Source organism: Cervus elaphus, chromosome 24, assembly GCF_910594005.1.
Source record: "Cervus elaphus chromosome 24, mCerEla1.1, whole genome shotgun sequence".
Classification (NCBI taxonomy): domain Eukaryota; kingdom Metazoa; phylum Chordata; class Mammalia; order Artiodactyla; family Cervidae; genus Cervus; species Cervus elaphus.
This window is the reverse complement of record NC_057838.1, coordinates 61,338,399-61,366,205: the sequence shown is the minus strand read 5'-3', so window position 1 is coordinate 61,366,205 and position 27,807 is coordinate 61,338,399. Positions and strand designations below refer to the sequence as shown.

Here is a 27,807-nt window from a genome sequence, read left to right as displayed (position 1 = left end):
GCACTTTCAGGTCAGCTCCCCCAAGAAGCCCAGATTCTGACACAGACCCTCCCATGGAGCAACAAAGCTCTAGGCCCCCCAGCCATCGGCGGAACTGTTTGGCTGTTGTCGATGTTGTTGGCCTCAGCCCCCATGGAGGACCTAACATGAGGGAAAGCAAGCAGTCTTTTCCTCTGGAGCTTGGGGAGGGGGCTCCCCCCTTCGTGACTCACTCCAGGCTGTGTGGGTTATTTCATTATGTTTGAAATTGCCATGGCAACTAGCTGGCAATCAAGGGTAATTGAGCTTGTCGCCAGGGCAACAGGGCAAAACCCACAGCAGCCACTCTCTCTGGTTGCCCTTGGGGTACAGTAAAGGTCAGGCTAGCCCAGGGCCAATGTTAGCCAAGGGGCTCTGGGCTTCCCTGGAAAGGACAGAATTGCCAAGGCCCACGGAATTCCAGTGTGTAGAGGAGGGTGTACCTTGGGAGTGCCAAGGCCCCCATCCCTGACCCCACGCCTGCAACCCCTGCCCTCTCTCCACCGCCCTGTGCCTAAAATACGCCATGGTAGTCAAAGCAAGCAGAAACAGAACTTTTATGTGCTCATAGATGGTACTTGTAAATGGCCCATGGGCCCTCCTCGTCATACTCACGGCGGCTGAGCCACAGGCTCTGGAAGGAGTTCCGAGAGGCCATGATGGAGCCTCCGAGCCAAGCAGCGACGGCCCGGTGCGGAGAGCCCAGCACGGTGGCACTGGGGCCCAGCTCCTGTCTCAGGCGCTCGGGAAAGCCACTCAACAGGGTGCTGCCACCGTCCAGCACCACATTGGCCAGCAGCTGCTCCTGCTGCTTGGCCTCCAGCCGGCTGATACTGAGGAGGGCTAGTTGTGGAAGGCCCGGCTGATTGACGCCCAGCAGATTGGGTTGGAAGAGAGCCTCCGGGCAGCGGAAGCGCTCAGAGCCCAGCGTGATGACCTGCTTGTCAGGAAGCACGAAGTCCACCCGGGTCTGGGACTGCATGCGGGCTAGCTCAGCCGTCATGTCCATGGCCACGTAGCAGCAGGTCTCTTTAATCTGGTTGACCAGCTCTGCCTTGAGCGGTGATTGGCCACCCGCCAGCAACAGCTGAGCCAAGTGTTCTGTGAGGTCGCAACCTGCCACGTCCAGCCGGTAGGTGTCAAGGGGGGCCAGATCCCCAGTGACAACGGGCGCCACGTAGGATGTGCCGTGGCCACTGCCCAGAACCAGCCCGGTGGTGCGCCCGTAAGCATAGAGTGCCAGCAGGGCCTGGTGCACCGTCTGCATGGCTGGCACGTGGAAACGCTCGAAGAGTATTTCAGCCACCTTTTCTCGGTTGGTGCGCGGGGAGATGGGTGAGTCGGCCACAAGCACAGCCAGCTCCTCGGGCTGCACGCCCAGCCTGCAGTAGAACAGGTGCTGCCACAGCACCTCCAGGGCATCCCAGTCGGAGACCACGCCTCGATTCAGCACCGAGTAGGACGGCTCTTGCTTCTCGGGCACCGTGTACCTGGGCTGGCCCTGGACTGGGTGCTGCAGCAGTTGCACGCGTGAAGGCAGCACGCTGAGGACGTGGTCCTCTCCAGCCAGCCCGCATTTGGTGAAGCCTGTGCCTGTGTCGATCACCACAGCAGCCATGTCCTGGTAGGGGCCCAGCGAATGGCGGCAGAGCACTGGGGACCGTACGGCCAGAGCATCCATGGTGGGCACCAGCTCATAGCAGGCCCCGCGGAGCAGGCCAAGGTGTGAGACCACCGACGAGTGGGTCGTGTCCTCGGTTGTCAGCTTGAATTGGGGACCCTGGAGCTGAGTGCCTGCTGCGACCATGGGCAAGACCTTGCAACCAGGGCCGGGTGCAGTGATCGCGATCAGGGAAAGTTGCTTCTCCTGCACCTTGGGGGAGCTGCCATGCTGCCAGGACAAGAGCCGATGTAAGCTGGAGCTTTGAGCAGCATTGGCACCAACCTTTTCTCTGTTTACATAGATGCAGGTCTCCTCAGGGGGCATCTGGTGTACCTCTGCATGGCCCAGTGGCTTACCTTCTTGGCCCAGGGTGGAAGCCTGACCAGGCTCCCTAGCGGTCAGGGCACCCCTTGAGAGGATGGGCTCATTGGAGATGAGGGGTTCTTGGGAAAAGGGAGGCTGCCTGGAAATAGGGGTTCCAGTGAGAGGCGGTTGAGCAGGAAGCGGAGGCTGGTTGGTGGAGGGGGCCTGTTCAGCTAGTGGGGGCTGACTGCCGAGGGGGGCCTGCCCAGCACGTTTGACCAGAGGGCTATCAGGGTGATAGCTCTCTTTCTGATTGTGGCTGCCTGTATCTTCCTGGAGTGGGGGTCTGAACACCTCCTGGTTTTTGGCTGGTGGTACTGGCTCTGCTGTCTGCTCTGAGCTCATCCACTGTTGTTTCTTGGTCTGGCCCAGAGAGGTATCCTGCATCCCAGGGGCATCCAGCATCCAGATAGTGCGACTCCCTTGGTTTTTTTCAGCATCAGGTTTGGACCAGCCAGGATCATGGGCATGGCTCAGGATCCTCTCTCCAAATTGGAGTGGTGTCCCCAGTAGAACGGGCCCACTGAGCATCCCCATCCTCATGGGTGTCTCAGCACCAGGGGAGCCTTGTGATTCCAGGTGGACCCTGGCCTCTTTGGGAACCAGGGCCACCTCTCGGTAGCTTCCTGATGAAAGGCTGGAGGGCACGGGGCTGGACACCATGGCCGTGGTGGACCAGAAGCTGGAACGATCGCTGTCAGGGGTGATGATGGGCGTGGGCAGCGGGTGGGTGGGTTGCATGCTTTCAGAGGCATAGATGGGTGGGTGGCTGGGCATGAGGCCCACCAGCACTGCCCGGGAGCCCATGGGATCATGACACAGCAGCCCCATCCTGGTATTGCCCGTGGCCATGTCAAACACCAGCACACGGTCTTCCATAGCATCCCGGAACTGGCAGGTAGGGGCACTGGAGGCAGGTATCTGCATGGCTTCCCTGGGAGGAACTGGGGCTGGGTTGTGGCTGCTTAACTGGTAGGTAGACGGCAGCCCACTGGAGCAGGGGTTGTTGCAAACATTGAGGGGCTGCTGACTTTGCGGAGCGCTGCGGATCTCCTGGCTGTCCCTCTGGCTCTTGGGGGTTCCTGGGGGCCCTGAGCCTGGTTTGGGGCTGCCTGGGCTAGAGATACTGACCAGGGGCTTCTCCACTTGGTTCTTGGGATGCCTGGGTAACACTGGCCTTTGGGTAGCTTCACGTACCTGGGTCTGGTCTGGGGATTTGTTTAGAATGGGTGCTGGGGTGGGAGGCTCTTCCTGAGGATGGAAATTCAGTTTGTCCTGGCAGGATGTGACCCCTTTGGAAGAATCCAACTGGACTGGCCACTGATTGCCATATTTCCCAGGCAAGAGGTCTTGGGACAGGCCCTTCGTGGTGGCATTGGTATCAGTCAGGTGGTCGGGGTTGCAGGGGTAAGATTCTGCTCCTGCCATTGAGATTGGATCCAGACCTGGAGTACTGGCCCGAGTTGGAGTTGGAGTTGGAGGAGCCTGAACCGGACCTGGGCCCTTGCCCTGGCCCTGATCATGACCTGGAGCCAGAAAAGGACCTTGGGCTGCAGGTGAGCCATCCTCTCCTGAAGGGATATACGGTAGCCATCGGCTCTTCCTAATGCCCGCTGGGGCAGTCTGCTCCGGGCTGCAGGGGCCTTTGCCCCAGCCTACAAGGACTTTAGCTGGAGCCTTGCCCTCCCCCACCACCTGCACCTGAAGCCGGGAACAGTAGAGTCCGTGCTGAGCCGTGTCACTGGTGGCATCACCGCGCGTGTACACCGGTGGGGCCGGGGTCCTATTCTCCGTGACAAGATGTATTTGGGCTCCCACGAGAGATCCTGGGAATGAGCTAGTGGAGGGGAGTCTCAGGGTGTCCTGGGAGGCCCGCTCACAGCCACATTGGGAGGTAACCTCCGTAGGCTCCTGGAGGTGCTGGTGACAGGGCTCATGGGTGTGGGCCTGGGAGGCTGAGCCATAGGCCCCATCAGAGTTGGCCTCGGTGGACAATGGCACCCCGTGCCTCGAGGATGCGGATCCTGAGTTTATCCATGGTCCCTGGGACCCTCTGACGCCACCCCCCAGCTGCTGGCTGCCAACTGAGGGGTGGCCCTGGGGGCCCGATGGATCAGGGCCCCCCACTTTCTTGGTGACTTCCATAGTCCTGCTCCATGCCCTAGGTGCCCTGCCCCCACTTCATTGCCCTGGCAACCCCACACATCACAGCGCCCCCATGACCTGGGGGAGGGTGAGAGAGTGTGGGAAACCAGGGGCCCCACCCCCCTGAGGAATGGGGGCCTGCCCAGGGAATCTTGGGTAAAGGAAAGAGCAAGGGATCCCCTGAAGTCTGGCAACCCTAGACTGTCCTCCTCTCTCTTTGACAGTCAGGTAGTCATTCTGCCCAGGCCAGCCCAAGAGCGAGGGTAGAGCTCCTGGAGGTGAAGGCCTGTGTAAGGCCAAGGCGAAAAAAGTGTAGGCAGGGAAGACACCGAGGGAAGCCCCTGGGTTTCCAGTCTACCTCAGATGCCAGACTTGGCTCTTTATCCCCATTTCCCACGTGGCAACTTGGTGCTTAAACCCTGACCCACGGATGCCGTTCCAAGTGTGTGAGGCCCGTGGGGAGAGAGGGGAGGCCAAGCACCCTCACCACTCAGTCCTGAGAGGCAGAAGTGGGTGAGGGGCCCAGACTCGGGCTCTAACTCCCCTCCCCCATGTTCCCCGGCTCCCGCTCCAGGGACAGCTGCTCCTTGGCAGTCTTTCTGCTCCAGATGGTTTTCCCTCTGCCTGTGCCTCCCAGAGCCCCCTCCCCAGAGCCACATGTCCTTGAGGCCCGGCCCAGTGTCCCACAGAGGTGGGGATGGGGGTGACACGGGTGGGGGTGGGGCCTCTGCTCAGAACCTTCCAGTCACAATGTTCTAGCTCTTGTCACATTCTGCCTCACGTTGGCAGAATACCGGGCGTAGGGCTGCGCCCCGGTGGACACTGGACCAGCCAAAGAGCGATTACACAATGGGGCACAATGGGGACGCAGAGGTTAGGGGACTGCCCACGCCGAGGGCATGGGGCTGCTTCACACTGGGAGTATGTGGCTGAAGGACTGGGTGTCGGGGCCGCACACGGTGAGGACAAGTTGGACAAAGGACTGGGCTTGGGCAGCACACACGAAAGGAGGGTGTTAGGCCAGGCGGGCGGCTCCACGCTCCATTTCGTAGATGGGCAAACAGAGAACAGGCCTGGTTTGGGGAACCCCCCCCCCCATTGCCGAAGGCCTGGGTCTGGAAGTTCTGACTGGGGTGGGGTCAGACCTTCCTCCCTCCCCCAGCTATGAGCTCTGGGCCTCCTCCCTCTTGTCCTCCAGGGCTATCCTCTTAGGCCTCAGTCTTTCTACCCAGGAAACAGGTCTGTGGAGAATGCAGCTGTAGTCTTGTCCTCTGAAATGGTGTGTTTTCACAAAAGTTAAAAATAATGCTTACGGTTGGCCGTGGGGTGTGAAGCGATGTGACCAGGGACCAAGGCTAGCTTGGTGCTTCATCTGTACCTTCCTGGGCAAAGCCTGACTCAGCCACAGCTCAGGCCCCCAGGGCCCCTCCCTGTTCCCCAGATGCCGCTTTTGATGAAGAAGGAGGACAGAGGTCTCTGGACACTGCTGCTCATGACACTCTGGTCCAGGAAGGTGGCATGGCCCAAGGCTCTGTGGCCTGAGCGTGCATGCATTCACACACACACAGGCTTGCTGAACACTATTCACCTCAGTAATCTCTGTCCCTGAGCATACTGCTTTTTTTTTTTTTAATCTGGTTTTGTTTTTCCCCCGTGACAGAGATGCTAGTAGCAGCCTGTTGTGCTTGTGGGAGGGCTGGAGGGAGGGTGCAGGGAAGGAGGCCCTGAAAATCACTGCCTGGCCATCCCCCGCCTCCTGGGGAAGTGAGGCATAACCCTTTCTGTCAGGGCTGAGGTCCTCAGCGACTGCCCTGAGAAGGGTGTGGCCCACGAAGGAAGGACCAGAGAAGGCAGTCTGGAGAGGGGAGACAGCTTTTCCCACCTGGGACGCACACACCCCGATGGCGATGAGAACAGCGACTGCTATGGACTGGGCGCTTCCTCTGTGCCTGGCAGTGCTGAGCACCACGACCCAGCCTCGCAGCAATTCAGTGAGAGCCGGGTGCTGTCATCCTTATTTTACAGACGAGGCAACCAAAGCACAGGGGGGAGAGAGAACCTGCAGAGGTTGCAGCTAGTGAGTTGTAGAGCGGACTCCGAGGCCAGGCCACCAAGCTCGGGGCTCACACTTCACTAACTTCCGGTGCCACCACTGGGTGTCATGCCCAGGGCCACGCGGGCATGGGCTCTGCTGGAAGGGAACCAACATGCCTCCCTTCCGAGCTCTGCAGCCTCAATCCCTCGATACTCAAGCTATATCCCACTTGGCCCTGCTGCTCCTCCCTGTAGCTTAGCAGGTGGCTCAGGCCTGGGAGAGGGCATTTTCCTGGGGGGCACAACTAAGCCAGTGCCTCCCAGGACCTGGCCGAGTAGGGGCTAGTTACTTACCCTGTGGGACCAGGCTGAGTCTTTTGTACTCACAATTCTTGGCTGATCAAAGCCCACTCCACTTCATCCAGCTAAGGGGAGGGGCAGCGGGGCAGTCAGAGAAGCTCCCAGGCTGGGTCCCTTCTACCCAGCCCCCACTGGGGATCAGGCAGGGACATTGCCCCTGTACCCCTCCCCCCAACATGTTTTTAAATAGTCTCTCACCAGGAAGAAGGGCATCCAATTCTATTTCTGATTCTGGAAAGTGAGGAGGGCCAACGTGTTGCCATGGCAACCTGGAGAGCCCCTCCCCCCCCAGCTGAGCCCATTCCCCAGGCTGAGGGCTGTCTGGGATGAAGGGGCCAAGAAGCAACAGGGAGGAGCTCAGTCTGAGGGGAAGGCCATACCGAGACTCCTCTGTGAGGGCAGGTTTCAGCACTGCCTCTCTTCACGCTTCACCTGACCCACTCCGGGCTGGCTCGGAGAGTTGGGGGGCCCCAAACCCTGGGGAGAGTGTCAGACCTCAGGAGGTGGGGACAGTCTGCTCACTCTGAGAAACCTTCCTTCCCCGTGGATCAGGCTGGAATCCTCCTACTCAGGAGGCTCTGGGGATGGTAGGCAGGAAAGGCCCCGTGAGCAGCCAAGTCCCCCAGGCCTGCTTCTTCAACACAGACGTGTCTTGGGCTCAGTGGTGTTCCCAGGGGTCAGCTGTCAAGTCCCTGGCCCTGCACTCTTCCAGATGAACTGCCTTCCCTGCCCTGTACTCTGGGAAGACTCTAGACATCTTTAAAAACTCTAGGATCAAAAGGAGCCTTAGGGGGACTTTCCTGGTGGTCCAGGGACTAAGACTCCACACTCCCAACACAAAGGCCCTGAGTTCAATCCCTGGTCAGGGAACTAGATCCCACAGGCTGCAACTAAAGAGTCCATGTACTGCAACTAAGACCTGGTGCAGCCAAATAAATAAATAAAATTAAATATGTAAAAAAAGAAGTCTTAAGGGGCTCCCAGTGCAGCCAAGCACTTGCTAATGGAGTGAAAAGCAATGCCCGTTTCCCCAGCAGCTCATCCCTGCCTACTGTCCAGGGGCTCAGACACCAGCCCTGTGTCCCAGAGGCTGCACATGGGTAGCACTTAGATCTGTGGGGGGAGGGCACTCCAGGCAGGAGCACAGCCCAGGCAAAGGCGGGCTTCTGAAAAGCCCCCCGAAAGGACCTTGTTATCAACCCTCTCTGGGTGGGTCCTGATGGGAAACCAAAGCCCCCCAGGAGGAAGGCTGTATCTGCCACCTCTCAGCTCTATACCCAGCACTCTGTGTTTTCCTTTCCTCCCTGAGAACTCTATCTTCCTGCTTCCCTGGAAGTCTCTTCGGCCCGGGTGCACCCATTCCATGGAGCTGGCACCTTCTCCCTGCCCCATTCCCTGCCTGATCCCAAACAATGGCAGTTATGGTGCAGAAAAGCCCAGCCCTAGAGGAAGCTATGGCAGGATGAGGGGTGATAATACACCTCACCTGGGATGTGAAAGGCAGAATCCAAGAGTGCGGGAAGACGTGACTTTTGAGCTCCAAGGCTCAGGGAAAATTTAAATAACAGATGTTTAAACAACCTTCCCTGCAAGCCATGGTGCAGTGACCCCTCTGCTGTGATGTGTTACAGCTTAAAAATAGCCCACAATGAACCGCTCTGAGCTCCAATTGACTCAAGCTTACGTAACTCTGCGTGAAAGATGGCCAGCCGCAACAGCCACAAGGGAGGCCAACAGCACAGCCACCCTGACTGCTGTCCACAGCTGGCTGAGGGGCTGCAGCCAGCTCCCCTCACCGCTTCCCTGGGAGCAGCCCCCCCATCCATCCAGGAGTCGGGAGGGAGGAAGAGGGAGTCCTTGCTGCCAGAAGCAGGGCCTCAAGACTAGCGAAAAGAGACCTCCCACCACACCTGCAACGGGGATGTGAGGAGGGCTGCCTTTCCACAGGGTCCCTGTGGAGGGTGGGGGAGACTTTAAGAACAGATGGCTGCGTCACAGAGAGCGGGGCAGGAGCCCATGGGGACAGAGTGATGGGGCAACCCAAAGAATTCCTTTCCCCCTTTGAAGAGGGGGCTCCCCAGCTTGGAGAGACATGTCAGCAGGGCCGATGGCTGGCTGAAGCTGTCACTACCGTGTAGCCCAGGGGGACTACAGAGGAGCCTTCGGGGCATTCTCCTGGTGGTCCAGGGACTAAGACTCCACGCTCCCTGATGCAAAGGCCCTGAGTTTGACCCCTGGTCAGGGAACTAGATCCCACATGCTGCAACTAAAGAGCCCCTATATCAAAACTAAGACCTGGTGCAGACAAATAAATAAATAAAATAAAATATGTAAAAAAAAAAAAGACATCTTAAAGGGCTCCTAGTGCAGACAACCACTTGCTAATGGAGTAAAAAGCAATGCCTGGTTCCCCAGCAGCTCATCCCTGCCTACTGTCCAGGGCCTCAGACGCTAGCCCTGTGTCCCAGAGGCTGCACATAGGTAGCACTTAGATCTGTGGAGGGAGGGCACTCCAGGCAGGAGCATAGCCCAGACACGTGGGCTGTGTGCCTCTGGGGGCCTCTAGGTCTCCATGGTCCCTGTTGCACCGGAATGGGGGGGCAAGGTGGGGAGACTTGTGGCATGAGAAAGGGAGATCTGGTTTCAGAGCTAATCGAATCCTGTGATCTTGGCCACCAGCTGCTTTTGAGTCCCCTGTCTTCCCTGATTCATTCCCAGATCCCAACTGCCCAGTCTAAGATCACAAGTTTGCGAGTGGCTAAATCAATATGAAGGGAAATGAATGAGAGAGAAGGCAAAGATGCCCCTGGATCTCATGCTCCATCTGCCTCTGCCCATGCAGAGCCCCAGGGATTCAGCAATGTCCCTCCGCTCCCACCATCTGAGCTCAGAATAGCAACTGTCACAGGCCGGGCCCCACCAGCTCGAGCTCCCACAAAGCAACAATGAGACTGATGAGGGCCAAACCCAAGGGCCCTCCCGCTACCTGCATGGCACAGGCTGGCTGTCAGGACCATTAATACCTCTGCTTCCCTTCCAAGGTCCCAGCTCCTGGATGGGTGGAGCAGAAGTTGTGGGCAAACGGGTAGCCACCGACGGACAGGAGCTGGTGCTAGGCTCTCTTGGCATCTAGGCTCATCGGACTAAAAACTCTAACCGGAATGAACCCCCAAAAGAATGGAGGGAGAGACTGAGGCTCAGCTGGCCCACAGCGACGGATGGGGAACGCTGGGGGTGGTTCCTCAAGTCATCCCCCCTCCTCCAGGCTGGAGTAGCTCCACCTTTGAGCTGACTGGACTCTCACATGGGCAGAGCAGAGGCTGTGGATGAAGAGATGCTCGGTTCCTGGGTCTTCACGGAGGAGAGTTCTCCAGCCCAGCGTGGAGTAATAGGTGTTTTTCACCAGGGGCTGGCAGATGCTAGACCAGCGCTCGGTTATCGATTCTCAGGGCTGCTTCTCTCCAGGCAGAGGCACTAGGTGTGAAAGATGCATGCTGGGCCTTCCTGAGCCTCGGACCCTCCCAGCAGCACCTACGGCCCCCCAGCCCCACCCAGCCCTGGGGGAGGGGCGGGTCTCCTACAGCTGCAGGGAGTTAGTTCATGCAGTGGTGCCAGAGGTGGACCCAGGGCCTCATGGCCTGCTCCAAGGAATGACCGATGATGTCATTGTCCCAGAAAGGTCTCAGGGTTTGAAATGGGGTTGTGTCTGGAGCCCTCAGGGGCGACCCCTAGAGAGCCTTTGGATCCCTGTGGAAATTCTCTGAAAGACTGGGGCTTTGGCATAAGGGGAATCCCAGACCAGACTCCTGGTCCCCCATCAAAGCAGGTCGGTCTACCCCATGTCTGCCCTCCAGGTGCCAGACGACACTGACACCAATGGGCAATCAGGAGGATGTGAGTCATCTGCCGCTTCCTCAGCCCCAGCTCCCAGCCTGGCCTCCCTCCAGCCTCTGTTGGCACCTGCCGGCCCCCAGCCCCACTGGACTGCAATGGAGGGAGACGAGGCAGACAGGCTGACACCCACTCCGCACAGCTCATGATGGGAAGACTGGACTCCCAGAGCCGTGGGAGAAACCTGCGCTCATCCCATCCAACCCCAGTGACAGGCCTGGGCCCACCAGGGCCACCAGCAATTTCCCTCTTGCTCCGGCCACTACTCAGGCCTCCCCCAAGGGAGATGCAAAAAACAAACAAATAAATAAGGGAAAGGCAACCCAGGCTTCATGAGCCCTGGAAGCCACTCAAAGCTCCTGTTCTGCTCAGCCCATGGTGGGCAGCTAGAACTAATTCTTCCTTTCTTCCCTGGTGGCCCAGGCAGGACCTGGAAACCCTGAAGCAGTTCCATCTTCAATTACTCCAGATGAACTTAGGACTAGCAAATGGCTCTGAGAACAGAGTTCAGAGCTTGGGGGCTTCAGTGTTAGGGAGAGGCGGTGCAGTTGTGTCAAGCACCTGCTTAAGTGTGTCCCCTCCCTAGAGAATCCTGGCCCTGGAGGCCCTTGGCCCAGAAACAGGCCCAAAGCCCCATATTCTGGCTATACAGGAAACTGACACCTGCTGAGTGTCTTCCCTCTCCCTTCTCTCCTCGATAACGTTCCCTCCTATCCAGAGAATCCCCTTCCTCTCTGAGTCTCTCTCTTATATATATATATATATAAGTAAATATATATATATTTGGCTGCACCAGGTCTTAGTTGCAACATGTGGACTCTTTAGTTGCAGCATGAAGGATCTTCAATTGAGACATGTGAACTCTTAGTTGTGGCATGTGAGATATAATCCCTGACCAGGGATTGAACCTGGGCCCCCTGCACTGGGAGCATGGAGTCTTAGTCACTGAAGCACCAGGGAAGTTCCCTGAGTCCCTTTCTTATCCCTTTCTTATCTGGGCTCATGATAAGCTCATGGTCCCTAAGCTGCAGAGGCCCAGTGGGGAAGGAGCCTCAGTCTAACTTCAGTGAAGCCTCTGAGCCTTGTCCTCACTCCCCACCCAGCTCCAAGCCTGGGGTCACCCTTAGATCCCCAGGATGAGATTAGGGCACAAGAACTACCAGGTAGAGGGATGGAGACAGTCCTTTCTAACTGGAACGGGGACCACAGCTGTGGGAGGGTTCCAGGACCATTCCACTCACTTCTCTCCCAGCCTGAGGGATGACACAAGGCAAGGAGGAGCCCAGAGGTCCCTGGCAGAGTGTGCAATGCTACAGCCTCCTCCTCCTTGCCTGCACTCTTGGGCATCAGGGATGAGGTGGTAAACAGGCAGACGGAGTCCGTCTCTACTCCTCTCTAGCTTCTAGAGCCCTGATCTTCAGACCCTTGCCCTAGAGCTTGAGTCTTCATTTAAGCTTTACCTACCTGTCCTCAGAGTCCTTCAGGCTCCCATATCTGGGCCTCCCTCTGACCTGAGGTGACAGAGTGGGCAACAGATGGGTAAAAAACAGCTAGGCAGCTCCAGTCCCAAGGAGACCCCTACTCTGCTTACCCTGCCCCAAACCCAGGGTTCCATGCATGATGAGCCAGAGAGCTGGCGACTCAAAGGGGTGGGAGCCTACTTCCCTTAGGGTGAGTCAGGGTCCCCCAGCTGATGAGAGAGAGGCCATGGGAAGCCTGAGTAAGAGGGAGGACCCACCACGGCGCAGGTCCAGGACCCAGTCACCCTGGTCACCCAGGTGTCCACCCCAAACAGGGCCCAGTGGCCCCCTCAGCCTTAAGGGCATGGGGGAGCAGCAGCCCAAGGAGGAAGATGCTGTCCTTCTCTGGTGGAGGTGCCCCTCTAGTGGCTATTGCACTGTGGCCTTGACGAGTATAAATAGCCCGAGCCTTCTGCACCTCGAAGCTGGTGCCTTGAAAGTGTGGAGCTGAGGCCTTGCTGCAGGCTTATCTCTCTCAAGGCTGCAAGAGCAATGCTGTCATGACTGGGGGAGAGGGGGACAAGTCTCCATGCCTTAACAGTGGGTGGGGGCGGGCAGTTAGGGGAAGGGTGCTGGTGGAGCAGGGAGCCCTGGAGTGGGGCTAGGGCCTAGGCAATGGGACAGGCGGAATGGGCAACAGTAGAAGCCATCGTGGCTGCTGCATGTCTGGGTTTTCAACCTACCCTTCTTGGTTCCATCTGAAAGTCCCCAGGGCCCTGTAATCTGGATGTGGGCCTGGCCTGCCCTTCCTGTTCTCTGGAGCCTTTTTGCCAACCCAACCCCTTTCCAGCCTCAGGGCCTTTGCATGGGCTGTTCACTCTGCCAAAACTCTCTTCCCCCAACCGCTTCTGGTGCTTCTGGAGACGCAGTTCCCATCTGACAACATCCCAGCAAAAATGTCACCTCCTGGGGTGGCCTCCCTTATCTCCCTCTTCATCTATCTAGAGCTGTCCTCCCTTCCCTCAGAGCAGCCTGTCTTTTCCTTTCATAGCATTTACCACAAAGTGTACTTAAATATTCACTTGTTCATTTACTGATTTTAGGGCCAGTGGTCACCACTGAGTCCCCTGTGCCCAGCAGCCAGGCACGCAGCAGACACCTCATAAATACTGCATCAAGGATCCCTGCACTGGCTCCCCCTGAGAAGCCAGAGACCAATATGCCTTGCAGTCCTCCTGCGCCCCTGAAGGTGAAGGGGCCGGGACACGGCAGAGACCAGCCCAGAAGCAGCTTGGGGTAACTGCCAGCGCTATGCAGGTCCAAGCCCCAAGGCCTGCCTGGGGCTGAGGTCACGTGGGCCTCGGTGGCTCTGAGAGGGGCCGGGGCCGCCCCGGGCTCCTGTGCACTGTTGGGGACGGTGACTGTTCCGAGGGCGTGATTGCCTTGTCAGGGGCACCAGGGCCCATGTTCACGTAGGCCACGGGCAGCTGCACGTAGTGGTCCCCTCGCAGCGTGGCTACCACGAGTGCCACTTCCCCTGCTAGCTCTCCAAAGGTGGGTCGCACCGTGGGGTCCGCCGCCCAGCAGTGCTGCATCACAGTGTACCTACCGGGGAGAGGAAAACATTAGGGGCACGGTGCACCCCCACCCAGAGCTTCTGGGCTACCCACCTGCGGTGAGCCCCCTGGCAGGCCACAGCGGACAAGAGCGGGTGACATGGCTGATGCCTTGCCTCACCCAATTACAAGGAAGCTCCTATTATAACTGCCTGCCTTCCCACCCTGGCAGAGGTCGAATTGCCTCAGGGGTTGAGAGGCTGGGCTCTTGTGTCCTGTGACCTGGGTGCTGTGATCTTAACAACTTCCTTAACCTCTCTGTGCCTCTGGATCCTTCTCTGATCACAGAGTTGTTGGGGCATAAAGTGAGAAGATTCCTATGAAGTTCAGAGCTTAGGGCCCAGCTCACAAGCTATCGCAGTTATCATCACAGGTCTTCCAGGAAGGAAGCCCAGGTCTGAGGAAATGGGGATTCAAAGCCCTGAGATTGTCGGGCAACTGGTTGGCATCATATGGGCTTTCCTGGTGGCTCAGGTTGTAAAGATTCTGTCCACAATGCAGGAGACCTGGGTTCGATCCCTGGGTCAGGAAGATACCCTGGAGAAGGGAATGGCAACCTACTCTAGTATTCTTGTATGGAGAATTTTATGGACAGAGGAGCCTGGTGGGCTACAGTCCACAGGGTTGCAAAGAGTCAGACATGACTGAGCAACTAACACTTTCACTTTTCTTTCACTTTCTTTGGCACCATGGATCCCAAGCAGTTTCTTTGTGTTTGTCTGGTGGGTCCTAATACATGCCCCTTTATCTTGGAAATGTCATCCCTGCCCTAAATGATACTAAAAGTGCCCTACACATGATAATCTCATATAATTCTCAGACCTCTGCGGGAGGTACTGTGATCACTCTAACTCTACAGATGAGGAAACTGAAGCCCAGAGACAATGGACTTCCCCTGGTTTAGAGGATGGTGGCATGGCCCCCTTCATTCTCCCTGTGGTTGCTGATAGCTCTTGACTGAGGTCCCCTCTAGGAATTGCCCTAGGCAGAAAAGAAATGCCTCCTCCAGGCTCACACTCCTTCCTCCTGGACAGCTGTAAGCAGTGACTGATGTATGTCTGGTGCAAAGACCCGGGCCTCTGGGTCTCAATTTCAGAAAACTCTGAAGGGCCATCCCAATTCCAGAGATCCCGGGGGATGGACAGCAGCCTCTTTTACGTCTGCATCACAGCTCTACTTCTCTGCCTACCTAGTTCTGCTTCCCTTGCCCCCAACCTAGGAATCAACCACCTGCATGTAAATCTCCATCTCAGAGTCTGTTTCAGGGAGCCTGACCCGGAGGCAGAAGTTAATTTCCCTGACTTTGAAGCAGATGCATTGGTGAAATAAATAATGAAAAGCAAAAGCAAGGCAGGCAGGGCTGTGAGGAAGGGTTACTCATACCCTTCTGGAACACGAGCTGAGTGAGACAGGAATCATTAGCCACCTTTACCTGTGACCTGGTTCTTCCCGTTCTAACCTCAAAGACCTGAGCATGGCTAAGGCATGCGTGCTGCTTATGAAGCTAAACCACCCAACAGGCACTGATGAAACACAGCTGCTGCCAGGCCTCCGGGAACAGGGAATCCGAAACTATATCCAGTGAAAAACAATTTTTGATCTGGAGATGTGGAGGGGGCTTAGTGTGGGAGCTAATGGAACCTTTCCTTGAGGTTAAGTAAGTGGAAGCGATGAAAAACAGCCCCCCTTGGTGGGGATTGTGGGGAGAGGAGTGCTGGGAAATGAAATCACTGGCCTCAACCCAGACTCTGAGTTAAGAATGCTGTTACCATGGCAACCATGATCTCCTTCTAGCACCAAGCCCCGATGCTGGTGAAACCAGTCCACAGATGAGGAAACTGAGCCTCAGAGAGGGTCCCTTTCTAGGTCGACCTGAGAACGAGTCAGAAAGCCAGGCAAGAACTCTGTCTCCAGCCCCCTCTTCCCCTTCTTGTCTCTAGGTCCCAGCTCCCTCCCCATCACCATGTCCATATACTCACAGAGAATCTGGGCAATACTCAGGCTGGGGCAGGCGCCGACCCTGGGCCAGGAAGTGAGTGAGGTCGAAAGGGTCGATGTGGGGGTATGGAGGGGCACCCCGCGTAAGCAGCTCCCATAACAGTACACCATAGGACCACTGTGGGAGGGGACAGGTGAAGGGACTCAACTTTCAGCTCAAATCTGGGGACAGGTGGACCCCTCCAGGTCTGCTCCTTCCCAGAGCCCGCTAGTTGGAAATGAGGGGCTCCACCCCCAAATCGGAACTGTTCTTCTATACTTCACAAGCATCTTCGTTCTGTCCCCACTCATCACCCCTGAGCCTGCCCAGAGCTGGGGCTCGGCAAGGCCTGGATTGCCTGTGAAGAGCCACCTCTTGCCCTGATACCTGCCCAGAGATGGGCAAATGGGCTGCGGGCACCGCCCAACACAGGGTTCCCTGGGTTCATCAACATCCAGAGTTGAATGGGCAAGGCCAAGTGTTGTCTGAGGCTGGGTGGACTCTGGGGCAGGTGGGGCCTCACCACGTCGGACTTGGTGGTGAATCTGTAGGTCTGCAGGCTCTCCAGTGCCATCCACTTGACAGGCAGGCGAGCGTGGCGGTGCTGCTGGACACTGTAGTACTCCTTGTCCAGGACGTCACGGGCCAGACCAAAGTCAGCCACCTTGACCGTGAATGACTCATCCAGCCTGGGAGGGGAGGATCGCACTCAGGACTGGTCACCACCAGGCCCCGAACCCATCTATCTCAGGCCCTCACAGGGTTTCTGAGCCACAGCGTCCAACCCAAGCCTGCACTGGGCATACAGAAAAATGGAGGACCAGAGAGGGAAGGACATGTCCAGGGCTGTAGAGCAAGGAATGCAGCGTGGGCCTTCCCTGGGGGCGCCTTCAGCTGCATGCCCTGGTGCTCCGCCCCCTGGCTTCACTCTGGCCACTCACATGCAGTTCCGAGCAGCCAGGTCCCGGTGCACAAACTTCTGCCCGGCCAGGTACTCCATGCCGTGGGCCACCTGCAGGCCGAAGCTGATGAGGTCCTTTACTGTGGGATTCTGGGGGTGGGTGGGGGACACAGGTGGGTCAGTAGGTGAGGGCAGAGCAGCTCCATGCCCAGCTGCTGCCCAAGCCCCCCCTCCTATCCACCCCCCAGAACCCAGGGTCAGCTAAGCACCGACTGACCCGCTGGGGTGAGCGGATGAACTGCAGCAGGTCTCCATGGCGCATGTAGGGCAGCAGCACGCGGGGCAGTCCTTCCGGGGGCAGCACAATGCCGATGAGAGCCAGCACGTTCGGGTGGTGCAGACGGCGCATGAGCAGCCCCTCTCGCAGGAAGGCCTCCACCTCCTGCACCTCTGTGATGCCTGCAGGGAGGCTGGAGTCAGGCCCAGGGTGGGGAACCCCTGATAAGGGTCAGATGGGGAAACGGAGGAAACAAAAGTCTCCTGCTCAGGGTCACAGAGCCGAGTGATAGCATAGCAGGGATGAGGATCCTCCCAGCCTCTGTTCCACTTACGACTCAGGGACTTGATGGCACAGTGGATTCGATTCTGGGCCTCATCTGTGTATTCTCCATGGTAGACAACTCCAAAATGGCCTGATGAGGGAGAGATGGTGAGAGGGGCCCCAGGGCCCAGAGTTCGCACCACTCCCACCCACTGGCAACCAGACCTCAGAGCTCCAACTAGTGATGGCAAAGCCTCCCATACCCACTTAATCTGCACCAGAACCCACTGAAGACAGAGTTCCTATTTCACAGATGAGCAAATGGGGGCTCAGAGTCCTGCCCAACTGTCCCTCGAGCCCATGTCATCTCAGGACTCCATCTCTACCCCCATTCCACCTGGTCTAGCACCCATACCTTTGCCAATGACTCGGTCAGCATGGGTGACCACCCTTTCATGGGGAATCAGTACATCCTTGACCTCAGCCAGGAGCACAGAGTCCAGGTCCCCAAGCTGGATGGATCCTTTCCGCAGCAGTGGGACACGGGACCCATCCCCGCTGTCTGAGGAGGATATTCTGTGGACCTGAGTGGAGGAATCCTGGCCAGTGATAGGAGGGGCTGTGGAGGAAGAGAGGGAATGAGGGGCTGGTGGAGCAGACAGTATGGTCCCACCTTCCAGCACATCTAGCATCTCACCAAGGCCATTTCTGTAGTCAGAGCCTGAGCGGAGCAGAGGCAGAGGCATGGCTCCAGTGGTCCGGTCCAGGGAGGCCAAGTCTTCCAGGTTCCGAGAAAGAACTGTAGACAAATGCCTGCTGGTAGCCAGCCACTCCAAGGTCCCAGAGGCTGACCCAGACCCGGAGGTGTGGGCAGACCCCCAAGGCCTGGGCAGAGAGAGGATATAGGGGCTTGGAGACATCATAGTTTGGGGGTGAGGGCTGGGTGAGGATGGCAGTGTAGGGCTCACCTAGCTGCTTCCTCCGGCGGTAACCGAGGACCAGTATGGCAGCCAGCACAGCCACAAGCAGGAGCAGAGCCAGGAGGACCCCGAGGAGCGTACTCTGGGGGACCCCTTCCAGACCTGGCCGCACTACCTTGCCCAGGGTGGAGCACCCACCATCCACGCAGACCTGGGGGGCATTAGGTGGTGGCTCAGGCCCAGCCTGTAGACCGCCCCCCCCAACCCGTGCCTCCTGAGGAGGGCCAACAGAGCTGCCTACCTGCAGTGGAGCACCATTCTTGCCAAGTTGCAGGGAGGGGGGCAGGGGGCAGACCACCACATCCCCCCGCAGCTCGTGCTGGCAGCTCTTGCCACTCACAGTCACATTCATAGCCACGCAGTCGGCCACAGCGCCCAGCCCGATGTACTGCAGAGACAGTCACGGGGGCTGGCCAGTGCCCCCCCACCCCACGCTCCTTCGGCGAGGCTGCAGCCCTACCCCCTCCACTGTTCTTACCCCTCATCCCCTACACTTACCTCAAACTTAATGGCATGCTCCTCAGGCTTCAGGGGGGCCAGGCCCTTGCTGGGTGGGTGGGGTGGAGGCAGGAAGCGAAAGCCAGGCAGTGTGAAGCCAGGGGCTCCATCCCCACGGACACTCAGGTTCCCTGTCACCCACCCTCGGCGGCCTCGGACCACGTATTCGGGCAAGCGGCACCTGTGTTGCTCCGGGAGCTGCCCCTCACACTGCGGGGCCCAGGTGAGAGCAGTAAGCCCGGGTATCCTACTTTGGCCACCCCAGCCCCCTGAACCCAGCGTGGGCTGGGGCTGGAACTCAGGGGACTGGTGTGGCCTTCCTCCCTCCTGGCAAGTGCCCACTCAGCAGCTGCCGGCGCCCGCTCACCCTGTTCTCCACTGCCCTGACCCCATCATGGAATGACAGCGTGAGGTGCCATGCTGAAGTCAGATGCTGACCACGGATGGTGACGTGGGAGCCGCTGTGGAGGAGAGCAGGGTGGTGGGTCTCAGGGTACTCTCTGAGGCTGGACCCCTCATCCTTCAGAGACCAGAGTGGGCGAGGAGGTGACACTTACGTATAGCCACATTTGGGGCTGATGCCCAGGACGATGGGGTCTTCCCGGTAGTGGAAGTTCCAAGAGCCAGGCACCTCGGCGCCCCCTACCTGCAGGCGAATGGGAACGCTGGCAGTAGCGGCCCCAGGGGGCGTGGTGCATAAAAGCTGCCCCTCGCTGACCCTGCAGAACAGGGGGATTGGGCTCAGGGGCACCTTCCAAGTGATGGCCAGGCCTGGCTCCTCCAGGGGCTGACAGACCCCTCCCAGTTCCTCTGTTGGTCATCTCCCCCCAATCTGCCCAAACTCCATGGTCTGTTTGAAGACAGGATGGTCCCAGTAAGGCCTCCAAGAAGTCAGGGAGGAGCAGAGTCCCTACAGCGCTGGCTGCAGCCAATGGACACTAAAATGGGCTCTCTCACCATCCTCAAACCACCTCTGGGCTGGAGGGAGCAACAGACACTTCTTCCTGGTCCGTTCCCTCCACTGAATGACTGAGCCCTCCTCCCCTACCCTGACGGGGATCCAAGCCCTCCCTGGTGAGGGTTCCCCTATGTGCGACCCTGTCGCCTCCCATCCCCCTTCCCACTGGCTCTTACTGTTTCAGCGGGCACTCAGTCCCATTGACCAGCACAGCCTGGCTAGTGCCAATAGACAGGCCTCGGCCTTCAAGGGTGAGGCAGGTACCTCCTGCCCGAGGGCCAAAGAAGGGTCGGACTGCTGTCAGCACTGGCTCCTAAGAGGGCATGGAGGTGGCTTAGCTTGGAATAGGAGGCCCTCCCTTCCAAACCCTTCCCTGCCCAAACTGCCCACCTGCCCAAGGACACAGACAAGGCAAGGTGGCCTCACCATGAAAGAGAAGCCTCCTAGCATGGAAGTGCCATCTATCCGGAAGTGCCTGCCCAGTGGCATGTTGGTCACAGTGAGGCTGACGTTGGCAGGCCCGGCTACCTGCGTGCTCAAGGGCTCCAGCTCACATTCAAAATCCTCTATGAAGTCCTTCCGGGGCAGTCGGCTGGGACATCAAGGGAACTCAAGGTCGGCCAGGGGGATGGGTCACACAGGCCTAGTGGCCTGCCCACCACAAATCACAAGTCTCCTCTGAGCTTAAAGATAGCCTCTATCTACCCATGCCTTAATCCTGGGTCAATAGGAACTGTCAGTGCAGGGACTAGTTTGGCCATAACTCAACAGACAGGTAAGACACATGCAGGCTCAGAAAGGGATAGAGATGTCACCCCAGACACAAAACAAGCAGAGCTACAGCAGCTTGCCCCACGCAAGCAGAGGACAGGATCTCACAGCAAAGGGGCTGCTTGGTTACCCACATCAGGGACAGAAACAGCAGGGACCAGGTCATACCTGAGGTCTGAGTTGCCTTTCGGTAACAGTCGGCAGGGACTTCGACCCACAGTGACCTGATGGGTGCCTTCAGGCACCAGACCAGCAGGGTACAGGTAAAAGTTGGAGCCACATAGGGTCAGCCTTGTGCTGCCCCTTAGGGGTCCACTGCTGGGATAGAACTGAAAGGGGGAGGAGAACATAGCCCGAGTCCCTCTGTGGGTCAGGACTCTCAGGCCTGTCTGCTTCCCTCTAAGTTTTCTGCCATACTCCTTGCCTGCCACACACTCCAGTCACTCTAGGTCAAGCTTGCATGCTGGGTGCTAAGTCACTTCAGTCATGTATGACTCTGTGTGACCCTATGGACTATAGCCTACTAGGCTCCTCTGTCCATGGGATTCTCCAGGCAAGAATATTGGAGTGGGTTGCCATGCTCTCCTACAGGGGCTCTTTCCGACCCAGGGACTGAACCCTCATCTCTTGCATTGGCAGGTGGGTTCCTTACTGCTAGCGCCACCTGGGAATCCCTTCACTCTAGGTCAGCAGTCCCCAACGTTTTTTGGTACCAGGGACTGGTTTCACAAGAGACAATTTTTCCATGGACCAGGAAGAGGAGAGATGGTTTCGGGATGACTCAAGCACACTGTATTTATTGTGTACTTTATTTATAATCTAATGCTGCAGCTGATCTAACAGGAGGTACTGATCTGCAGCCCGGAGGTTGGGGACCTCTGTTCTAGGTCACATGCTAGTCCTCACTCAGTACTATTCTGTCTCAAAGTCTTTGAATGTGGCCTCCTTATAGCTACTTGGGACATCCCAGACCTGAGGAGGATCATGGTTAAGACTTGCTGACTCCCACCCCAGGCCCAGCAGGTCCCATCCCTTAACTGTGCCCTGCCGGGCAAGCCATACCTCAGTAAGCTCGGGTGGGCAATAGTCCTGTTGCCAGGAGCCAGGACATTCCTTCTGCCAGCCGCACATGCCCCCACACCATCCACAGCCCATGAAACGCTGTGCCCGCAGGCAGCGCCCACAGGTGAGGAAGTGGCGGCAGCCAGGGCCCCGGATCGGTACCTGGAAGACCTTGGACAGACAGGTATCTCAGGGGTGGCTGAAGGGGGAGGCTCAGCCCCCTAGAACCCCTGGTCCTACTGTCAGTCAGGGTGGTGAGACCTGTGTGTCAGTGCATCCCTGGATTCGAGCAGGAGCCTGTGCTCCCAACAGCCTAGCCCCAGGCCCTACCCTGCCCACCTTACCTGGTCCCCAGAGGCAAAGAGCAGGTGGTCCCCAAGGCGTCTGACACCCCGATGCACGGGCTGACCATTGGTGCCCAGTGAGAAGTTGGACACGTACAGCAAGTAGTTGAGAGACCTGGCCAGCTCCACCTGGGACAGGTTGGCCATGAGCAAAACAGGGACAGGGATCCGGGGACGAGAGGCCGCAGAGACGAGGGACCCACCTGCAGGATGCGCCCGTCGGCTGTGCCCATGTGGGCCACTGTGACGTTGTCGAGGCGGGTCACGTACAGTGCCGTGACCTCCACTGGTCCCAGCAGCCCGTTGAATAGGTCCACCCGTAAGAGGCTTCTGCTGACGAGCAGAGGGAAGTGGCGGCAGCTGATGTTGGGGCTGGAGGCCCCCAGACCAGGCTGGGGAAGGTCAAAGAAGGAGTCAGGGCTCATCTCCATGTGCTGAACCCTTTGGCCCTCTGTCAGGGACCACAGTGGCCTAAACTCCCACCCCTTACCTGGCCTGGCTGGAGAAGGCCCCAGACCTGCCAGGCACGCCACCCTCCACCATGGGGCTCTCAGATGTAGCCAGGCCAGGGAAGAAGGCCAAGGCCAGAAGCCTGGCTCCCCTGCCCGGCACCTGGCCCTTCCCTGCCACAGCCATTCTGGTAACGTGTTATGGAGCCTTCCAGAGACAACCCCATTCTGTTCTCACTACCACGTTGTGGAGTTGGCTTCTCTCAGAACTCCCATTTTACAGATAAGGAAACGGGCTCAGAGAGGTCTGCCCACCTGTCAAAGGCCTTTGTCACCTCCCAGGAGAGGAGCCGGGTTGACAGTCCTGAGTTCCTGACCAGAGTCCTCTCCCGCCCCCTGCTGGTCCTGCCCCATATTTCAACAAACCCTGTCACCTCTTGAGGCTTCAATGTCTCCACCTGCTTAAGGAGCTGAACTCTGAGATTAATTGGGCGGCAAGAGCTTGGTAACATGGTCCTTCTCCCTGAGATGCCAAAGATCTTCCGGCACCTCCAGCCGCTACCTGTATCTCCTTTGAGGTACAGGAGGGATAAACCAGGGCCTGAAGGCCTGGGTGCCAGGAGACACTAATTTCTCCCCTGCTTTTAGCAGGAAGGTGTTTGGGGGACACCCAGTGCCCCAGGTCAGGGTTGTGGAAGCTTCTGGGAAACCAGAAGTGAGGGTATGGATGCAAGGGTATTGGAGCTGGATGCAAGGTGCAGGCAAGGCTGTATAGCCCTCGTAGCTTGGGATCCTCCCTTGCCAGGCCTAAGGGTCCTCCTCCTGACAGGAGGCCCCTGTCTGACAATGTGTGCTTAACCCAGTCCTGAGACCCCAGTACTGATTGTAGTCTTAGAGCAAGAGCTCAGCATATAGCTGGGCCCTGAAACTCCACGCACTGGATCTATAGCATGGGTGGGTGGGGACTAGGAGTCTGTCCCGACTGGAGGTGAGTAAAAGTCCTGATCTGAGCAGGAAGCCAGCCAGATGTTTTCTGTATGACTCAGGGACAGGTGGGGCTGTGTGCTGGAAAAGAGGTCCTACCCTAGTCAGAGGCCCTACCCTATCTGTGTGCCCCTGGGCTCCAGGGCCTTAGCTCTGGATTCTTAGGTTTGTCTGGGGGCCCCGGCCTCCTGAAAACACTGGAGTGTCCAATATCCCATAGAGGAGGGTGACTCCACCAGACTCAAACCCCACCTGAACCCGTGGAGGGCAGGGACCAGCTCTGAGGCCCTCAGGCTTCGTGAGGGCAGCCATAAGGAACACAGAGTGGCTTTCCTCCTAGAGGCTATGTGCCCAGTCACTGGGCAAACACGGGACAGGCTGGTTCACACACTGCCTGGGGGCCTGGCCAGACTGTGGGCAGGGCTGGAGATTAGCCCTTTCGAGTCTTGTACTGCCAAGTGGTGCCGGGTGTCTTCTGATCTCCTGACCCCTAGCCAAGTCAGAGAGAGGTCCTGAATCCCCAGAGAGGAGGAGAGGAGGTCAGTGAGGGTTCCCTAAGCCCAGACTAGGGATTCCCACCCCTAGGGCCTTCTCAACCCAGATGGAATCAGCTGGAGGAGGAGGCTGGAGATCCCACCCTTTGTTGTGTGTTAAGTCTCCTCCCACCACTGGGGCATCAATCAGAGCAAAAGGAGACAGCGAAGAATGTCACAGCAAGGCCAGAGCCACAGAGTAGAGGACGACTCTGAGACCAGTGACTACGGGTTAGTTCCCTGAAAGGCCACTTGTCCAAGGCCATCCCTTCATTCATTCACCCATTTTCCTTGGTTTAATCTCTTCTAAGTAGGCTGGGACTGTTTCAGTGGCCTCAAGAAGGCAGTTTTAGGTTCGTCCTCAGGGCAAAAGCATTTTAAGGACCATCCTCTGTCTCTGTTCCAGCTCCCTAACACCATGGCTGAAAGGAACGTGCGCAGGGTCTGCGGGAGAAGCACCTAGTTCAGCCTAGGCTGGGAGACCTCCTTCCTGGGATGAGAAGGGCCCCAGCTATAGTGAAAGAAAGCCTGGGACTCTTGCATGGTGAACCAATCCAGCCAGCCCCTCCTAGGCCTTTACTCATAAGCAGATGTTTATAGTTGCTTGCACAAGACCGGGGTGAGTCTCCTGGAATCCACTAGAGCCAGGCTGCCTACCCACTATGTCCTGATTCCTCCCCCAGTCACCCCACGGAGAGCAATCAGTGTTGAGTGGGTCCATAAAGCCTAGGACAGGCAGGCTCCCTGACAAGCCCCCAACTTCCAAGGCCCAGAAGGATCTATGGAACAGGGGTGGAGGGGGGCATTCTCTGACAACTCCTGCCCCACCCTCTTGGGAAAGCAAAGCAAAACAAGCATTCCCACAGGGAAAGCGAAACTGTGTTGGTAAGTAGATGTGAGTCTGGGTGAATTTGTGAGTATCTGCCTGTGGATCAGGGGTGAGGGGCTGCTTTTTGTGTGTGTCCCTAAGTGTATAAACTGGGGACAGGTAGAAAGGGACAACAACCATTGTACCCAGAGTTTAGAAGTGTGCCTGGCAGAGAGACAGTTATGATGCAATCCAATTTTCCCATAACCAGGGAAATTACCCAAAAAAGCAAGAAACCATGATAAGCGAGAGGGTGAAACAGGAAAAGGGTTTAGCAACAGCATCTAGCCTAGCCAGGAGATGAGATTTCAGTATGGCATTTGACTGACTCCCCCTAAGAAACTGGGTTGAAGAGAAAGCTTCCCCCTGCCTGCCTTCCCCCTCCCAGACCCTCTCAGCGGTGGATGGGAAGTGAACACGCACTGCTCACAAGTGAGAGCTGCTTCCTTCTGCTTACCGCATCCGGGCAAAAACTGGGCAACTGGAAGAAGTCCAGCCCTCGCCGGAGGCCGGGAGGGACCGGAGGCTCACAACAGCGCTCTACGCCCTGCTCGATGAGAGTGTCCAGCAGGTGGACGGGGAACGCACAGACCACAGAGTTGGGATCTGCACCTGAGCTGCTGTCTCTGCTAGCTGAGAAGACCCCGAAGAGCACTTCCTGGCCCTCAGGGATGCTCAGCTCAGCGGCCAGATGGCCGCCCACCGGAGCAGTGTGGGCTGCCCGCAGCACCGGGTAGGGCTGCCCGCCCTCATGGGCCGTGCGTCGCCGGCGTTTAGGGGCGAAATGGCAGTCAAGGACCAGCTCTCGGTAGTCGCCCAGGTCGGTCTCGACAGCGCTGAGCCGTGCCAGGCGCGTGTGCAAGGCGCCAGGAGCGGCTGCCACTTCGGTGGGCTGTACGGTCAGGAAATAGACGAAGGCTCCGGCGTGGAAACTGTACACGTATTCGATGCGGTAGGAATCGAGGTACTCGGGCAGCACCGAGAGCGCTGAGAAGCCTGCTGCGAATCCTGAGCCGTCGGCCTTGAGCCGCCGGATGGACACCGAGTGTGGGCTGAAGCTGGCGGCCACCGCCGAATCCAGTGAGGATGCCACGTACAAATAGGATGCCTGGCCCTGCTCAACCACAGTCACGAGGGTGCCCAGGGGGCTGGCCACACAGTCGGGACAGTCCTCTGGCCTATTGTGCTCTGAGAAAAGACAGACCGGTGGCGCCAGGTGCAGGGTTGTCCCGCCTGGCTCTAGCTCATGCAGGAAGCAGCGGCCACGAAGGCTGGAGCCACAGCTGATCAGTGCGGGAAGCGCCGGTTCCAACACCAGAACCTGCGCATCTGTGTCTCCCGGCGGGCCGTGGGGGCCTGGGCCACAGGCCGCACATGTCTGGCAGCCAGGGGCCCCAGCAGGGCCGGTGGCCAGGCTCTCAACTGGCTTCAGATCAGGTCCAAGCACATGGAGGCGATTGCGTGTGGCCACGAACACCGCACTCCCTTCCCTGCCGCCCTCGTAGGTTGCAACGGCTTGTACCGGACCACCAGCGGAGAAGCTGGGCACCGAATACTCCACAGCAAAGTCGCGGGAAGCAGCATACGGGATGCGCCGGCACTGCCAGGACCCGCCAGTCTCGGGCACCGCCGGCAGCGCCGGCAGCAGCAGCAGCAGTAAGAGGAAAGGTTGCAACAGCGGCGGGTGGGGCTCCATCGAGGCCCAGGTAGGGCCCGGTGGAGGTTCCCGCAGACCCGGGCCTGGCTGGGAGCAGACTCGAAGTCTGGGTTGGGACCCGCGACGAGGGTATCGATCCTGGGAGCCCCGGGGCAGCTGACCCCACCAGGACTCCTGAGATGCCCACCACCCTCTCCTGCCCACAGGGTCCGAGCGCCTGGCGCGGGCGGACACACGCAGACAGAGAGGCCGCCTCACCTGTTGCTCTTGTTGCCGCTCCCAGCCGGAGATAGAGCAAAGTCTGTCGGAGCTACCCGGGCGCGGCGGACGGGACCGGGGCTTAGGGGCGGGGCTGTGGGCGGGGCCTGCTGGCTGGCTGGCTGGCCTAGCCCAGCCCCTTTGCCTGGCCGACTCTCCCCGCCCTCGGAAGCCTGGGTCCTACACCTACGCTTGGGCCCCTTTTCCTCAGTGGCCTGTGGGTGAGTGGGTGTGGAATGGCCCGGAGAGACGTTTAACATCTGAGCTGTCCTGTCCCGCCCCCCGACGATCAACTGGGCGGAAGTGGGAGGGATTGCCCCAGCGGGTTTGAGGACCATTTGGTATCCTTCTTCTCTCGGCTCCAGGATACAGCAACATCCTCAGACACTCGTTCCTGGTCAGGGCCCAGGGGACCCTCCTTGTGGGGATCAGAAGCCAGGAATGTGTGGAGAACCACAGGGGAGGTCTGAGGAGACCCCAGGAGTGGCACTACCCTCTGTGAAAGTGTTATTGAGTTGTGTCCGACTCTTTATGACTGTAGCGTGCCAGGCTTCTCCGTCTGTGGGATTCTCCAGGCAAGTATACTGGAGTGGGTTGCCATTCCCTTCTGGGACTATCCCTCTGTGGACCTGCTCTGGGCTGACTGCAACAGGATGGTGGTCAGAGGCTACTGCCTTGCATCCGGCCTGCCTAGGGCAGTGGGAGTTATAAGATGGGGCACACCCTGTTGGCTGGATCTTAGAGTCAGAGGAGAAACAACTTACATGGAGGCCCAGCCCTAGCTCTGGTCTATCTACTACTGCCTCAGTAGGTGGCAGCTGTAGGGATGGGGACAACAGAACACAAAGTGCTGGCCTTCCTTCCTGGTTCTGTTCCAGCACCTCCCTGAAATGCGGGAAACAAGGGCTTTGTTTCAGGGCACCTCTAACCTGTTCTGTTAGCCTTGCTGGGCCTCAGGCTTTCAGTCTCCGAAATGAGGTGGTTGCCCGGAGTTCTCTCTGTAGGCTGTGATTTGTGTAGGGAGGGAGTAGGGGAGTCAACCAAGGTCTGCCCTTGCCATCTCTCAGCATCTGCTCCTTGGGAACTACACCCCCCAACACCAGAGCGTCCTGGGGGACATCTTTAGTGTGATAGCCCCCTCAGCCATGTGGGCCTGGACCCTGGAGAGAGGGAGAGCTTCACAGAGTGACCGTAGTTTGAGTTCTGAGTGACCTGTGAACTGTGAGTCCCAGAGATTTGTAGGGTAAGGAGTGTGGGTGAGGAGAGGAGACAGCCCAACAAGATTCAGCCTGGCCCTACGAGAACCTCCTCCACTCATCTCCAGCCTATACTCCTAGTGCCTCCTTCCAGGAACACCTTTTCCCCTTCCTTCTCTTGCAACGAACGTGGCATCTCCTCCAGGAAGCCTACCCGATCTGGATGGTGCCAAGTCCATGTTGTGGGTCCCATACACCCTGTGCTACACCTACCCCAGC

General features: G+C 58.2%; 2 protein-coding genes across 3 annotated transcripts; both read right to left on the bottom strand.

Annotated features, from left to right (window-relative positions):
* Positions 1–583: 583 nt before the first annotated feature.
* On the bottom strand, positions 584–4,189 carry LOC122682687 (protein piccolo-like). Its single transcript, XM_043885690.1, has one exon. It carries the CDS (start codon positions 4,187–4,189, stop codon positions 584–586), a length of 3,606 nt encoding a protein of 1,201 aa, XP_043741625.1.
* An 8,815-nt stretch (positions 4,190–13,004) lies between these two features.
* On the bottom strand, positions 13,005–26,741 carry MST1R (macrophage stimulating 1 receptor). 2 transcript variants are annotated; one of them, XM_043886741.1, is made up of 20 exons: positions 24,875–26,738; positions 21,787–21,975; positions 21,584–21,712; positions 21,240–21,410; positions 20,346–20,506; positions 19,833–19,998; positions 19,583–19,719; positions 19,006–19,167; positions 18,816–18,909; positions 18,449–18,658; positions 18,192–18,338; positions 17,939–18,101; positions 17,668–17,769; positions 17,386–17,589; positions 17,041–17,121; positions 16,707–16,888; positions 16,470–16,579; positions 16,052–16,217; positions 15,530–15,666; positions 13,005–13,539 (listed from the first exon to the last, which is right to left on the bottom strand). In XM_043886741.1, exons 1-20 carry the CDS (start codon positions 26,111–26,113, stop codon positions 13,284–13,286), a joined length of 4,206 nt encoding a protein of 1,401 aa, XP_043742676.1. In that variant the 5' UTR covers positions 26,114–26,738; the 3' UTR covers positions 13,005–13,283. The 2 variants fall into 2 exon arrangements, with proteins under 2 accessions (XP_043742676.1, XP_043742677.1); XM_043886742.1 differs by lacking the exon at positions 13,005–13,539 and adding an exon at positions 14,141–15,422 and having other exon boundaries at positions 24,875–26,741.
* Between the last annotated feature and the right edge of the window lie 1,066 nt (positions 26,742–27,807).

Coding starts and splice junctions, on each gene's coding strand:
- LOC122682687 (XM_043885690.1), bottom strand. CDS start 4,189: ATGGAAGTCACCAAGAAAGTGGGGGGCCCTGATCCATCGGGCCCCCAG.
- MST1R (XM_043886741.1), bottom strand. CDS start 26,113: ATGGAGCCCCACCCGCCGCTGTTGCAACCTTTCCTCTTACTGCTGCTG. Junction 21,976..24,874: donor CCAGTTTTTGCCCGGATGCG/GTAAGCAGAAGG, acceptor GACCTTCCCCAG/CCTGGTCTGGGGGCCTCCAG. Junction 17,590..17,667: donor TGACTACAGAAATGGCCTTG/GTGAGATGCTAG, acceptor CTTCCTCCACAG/CCCCTCCTATCACTGGCCAG.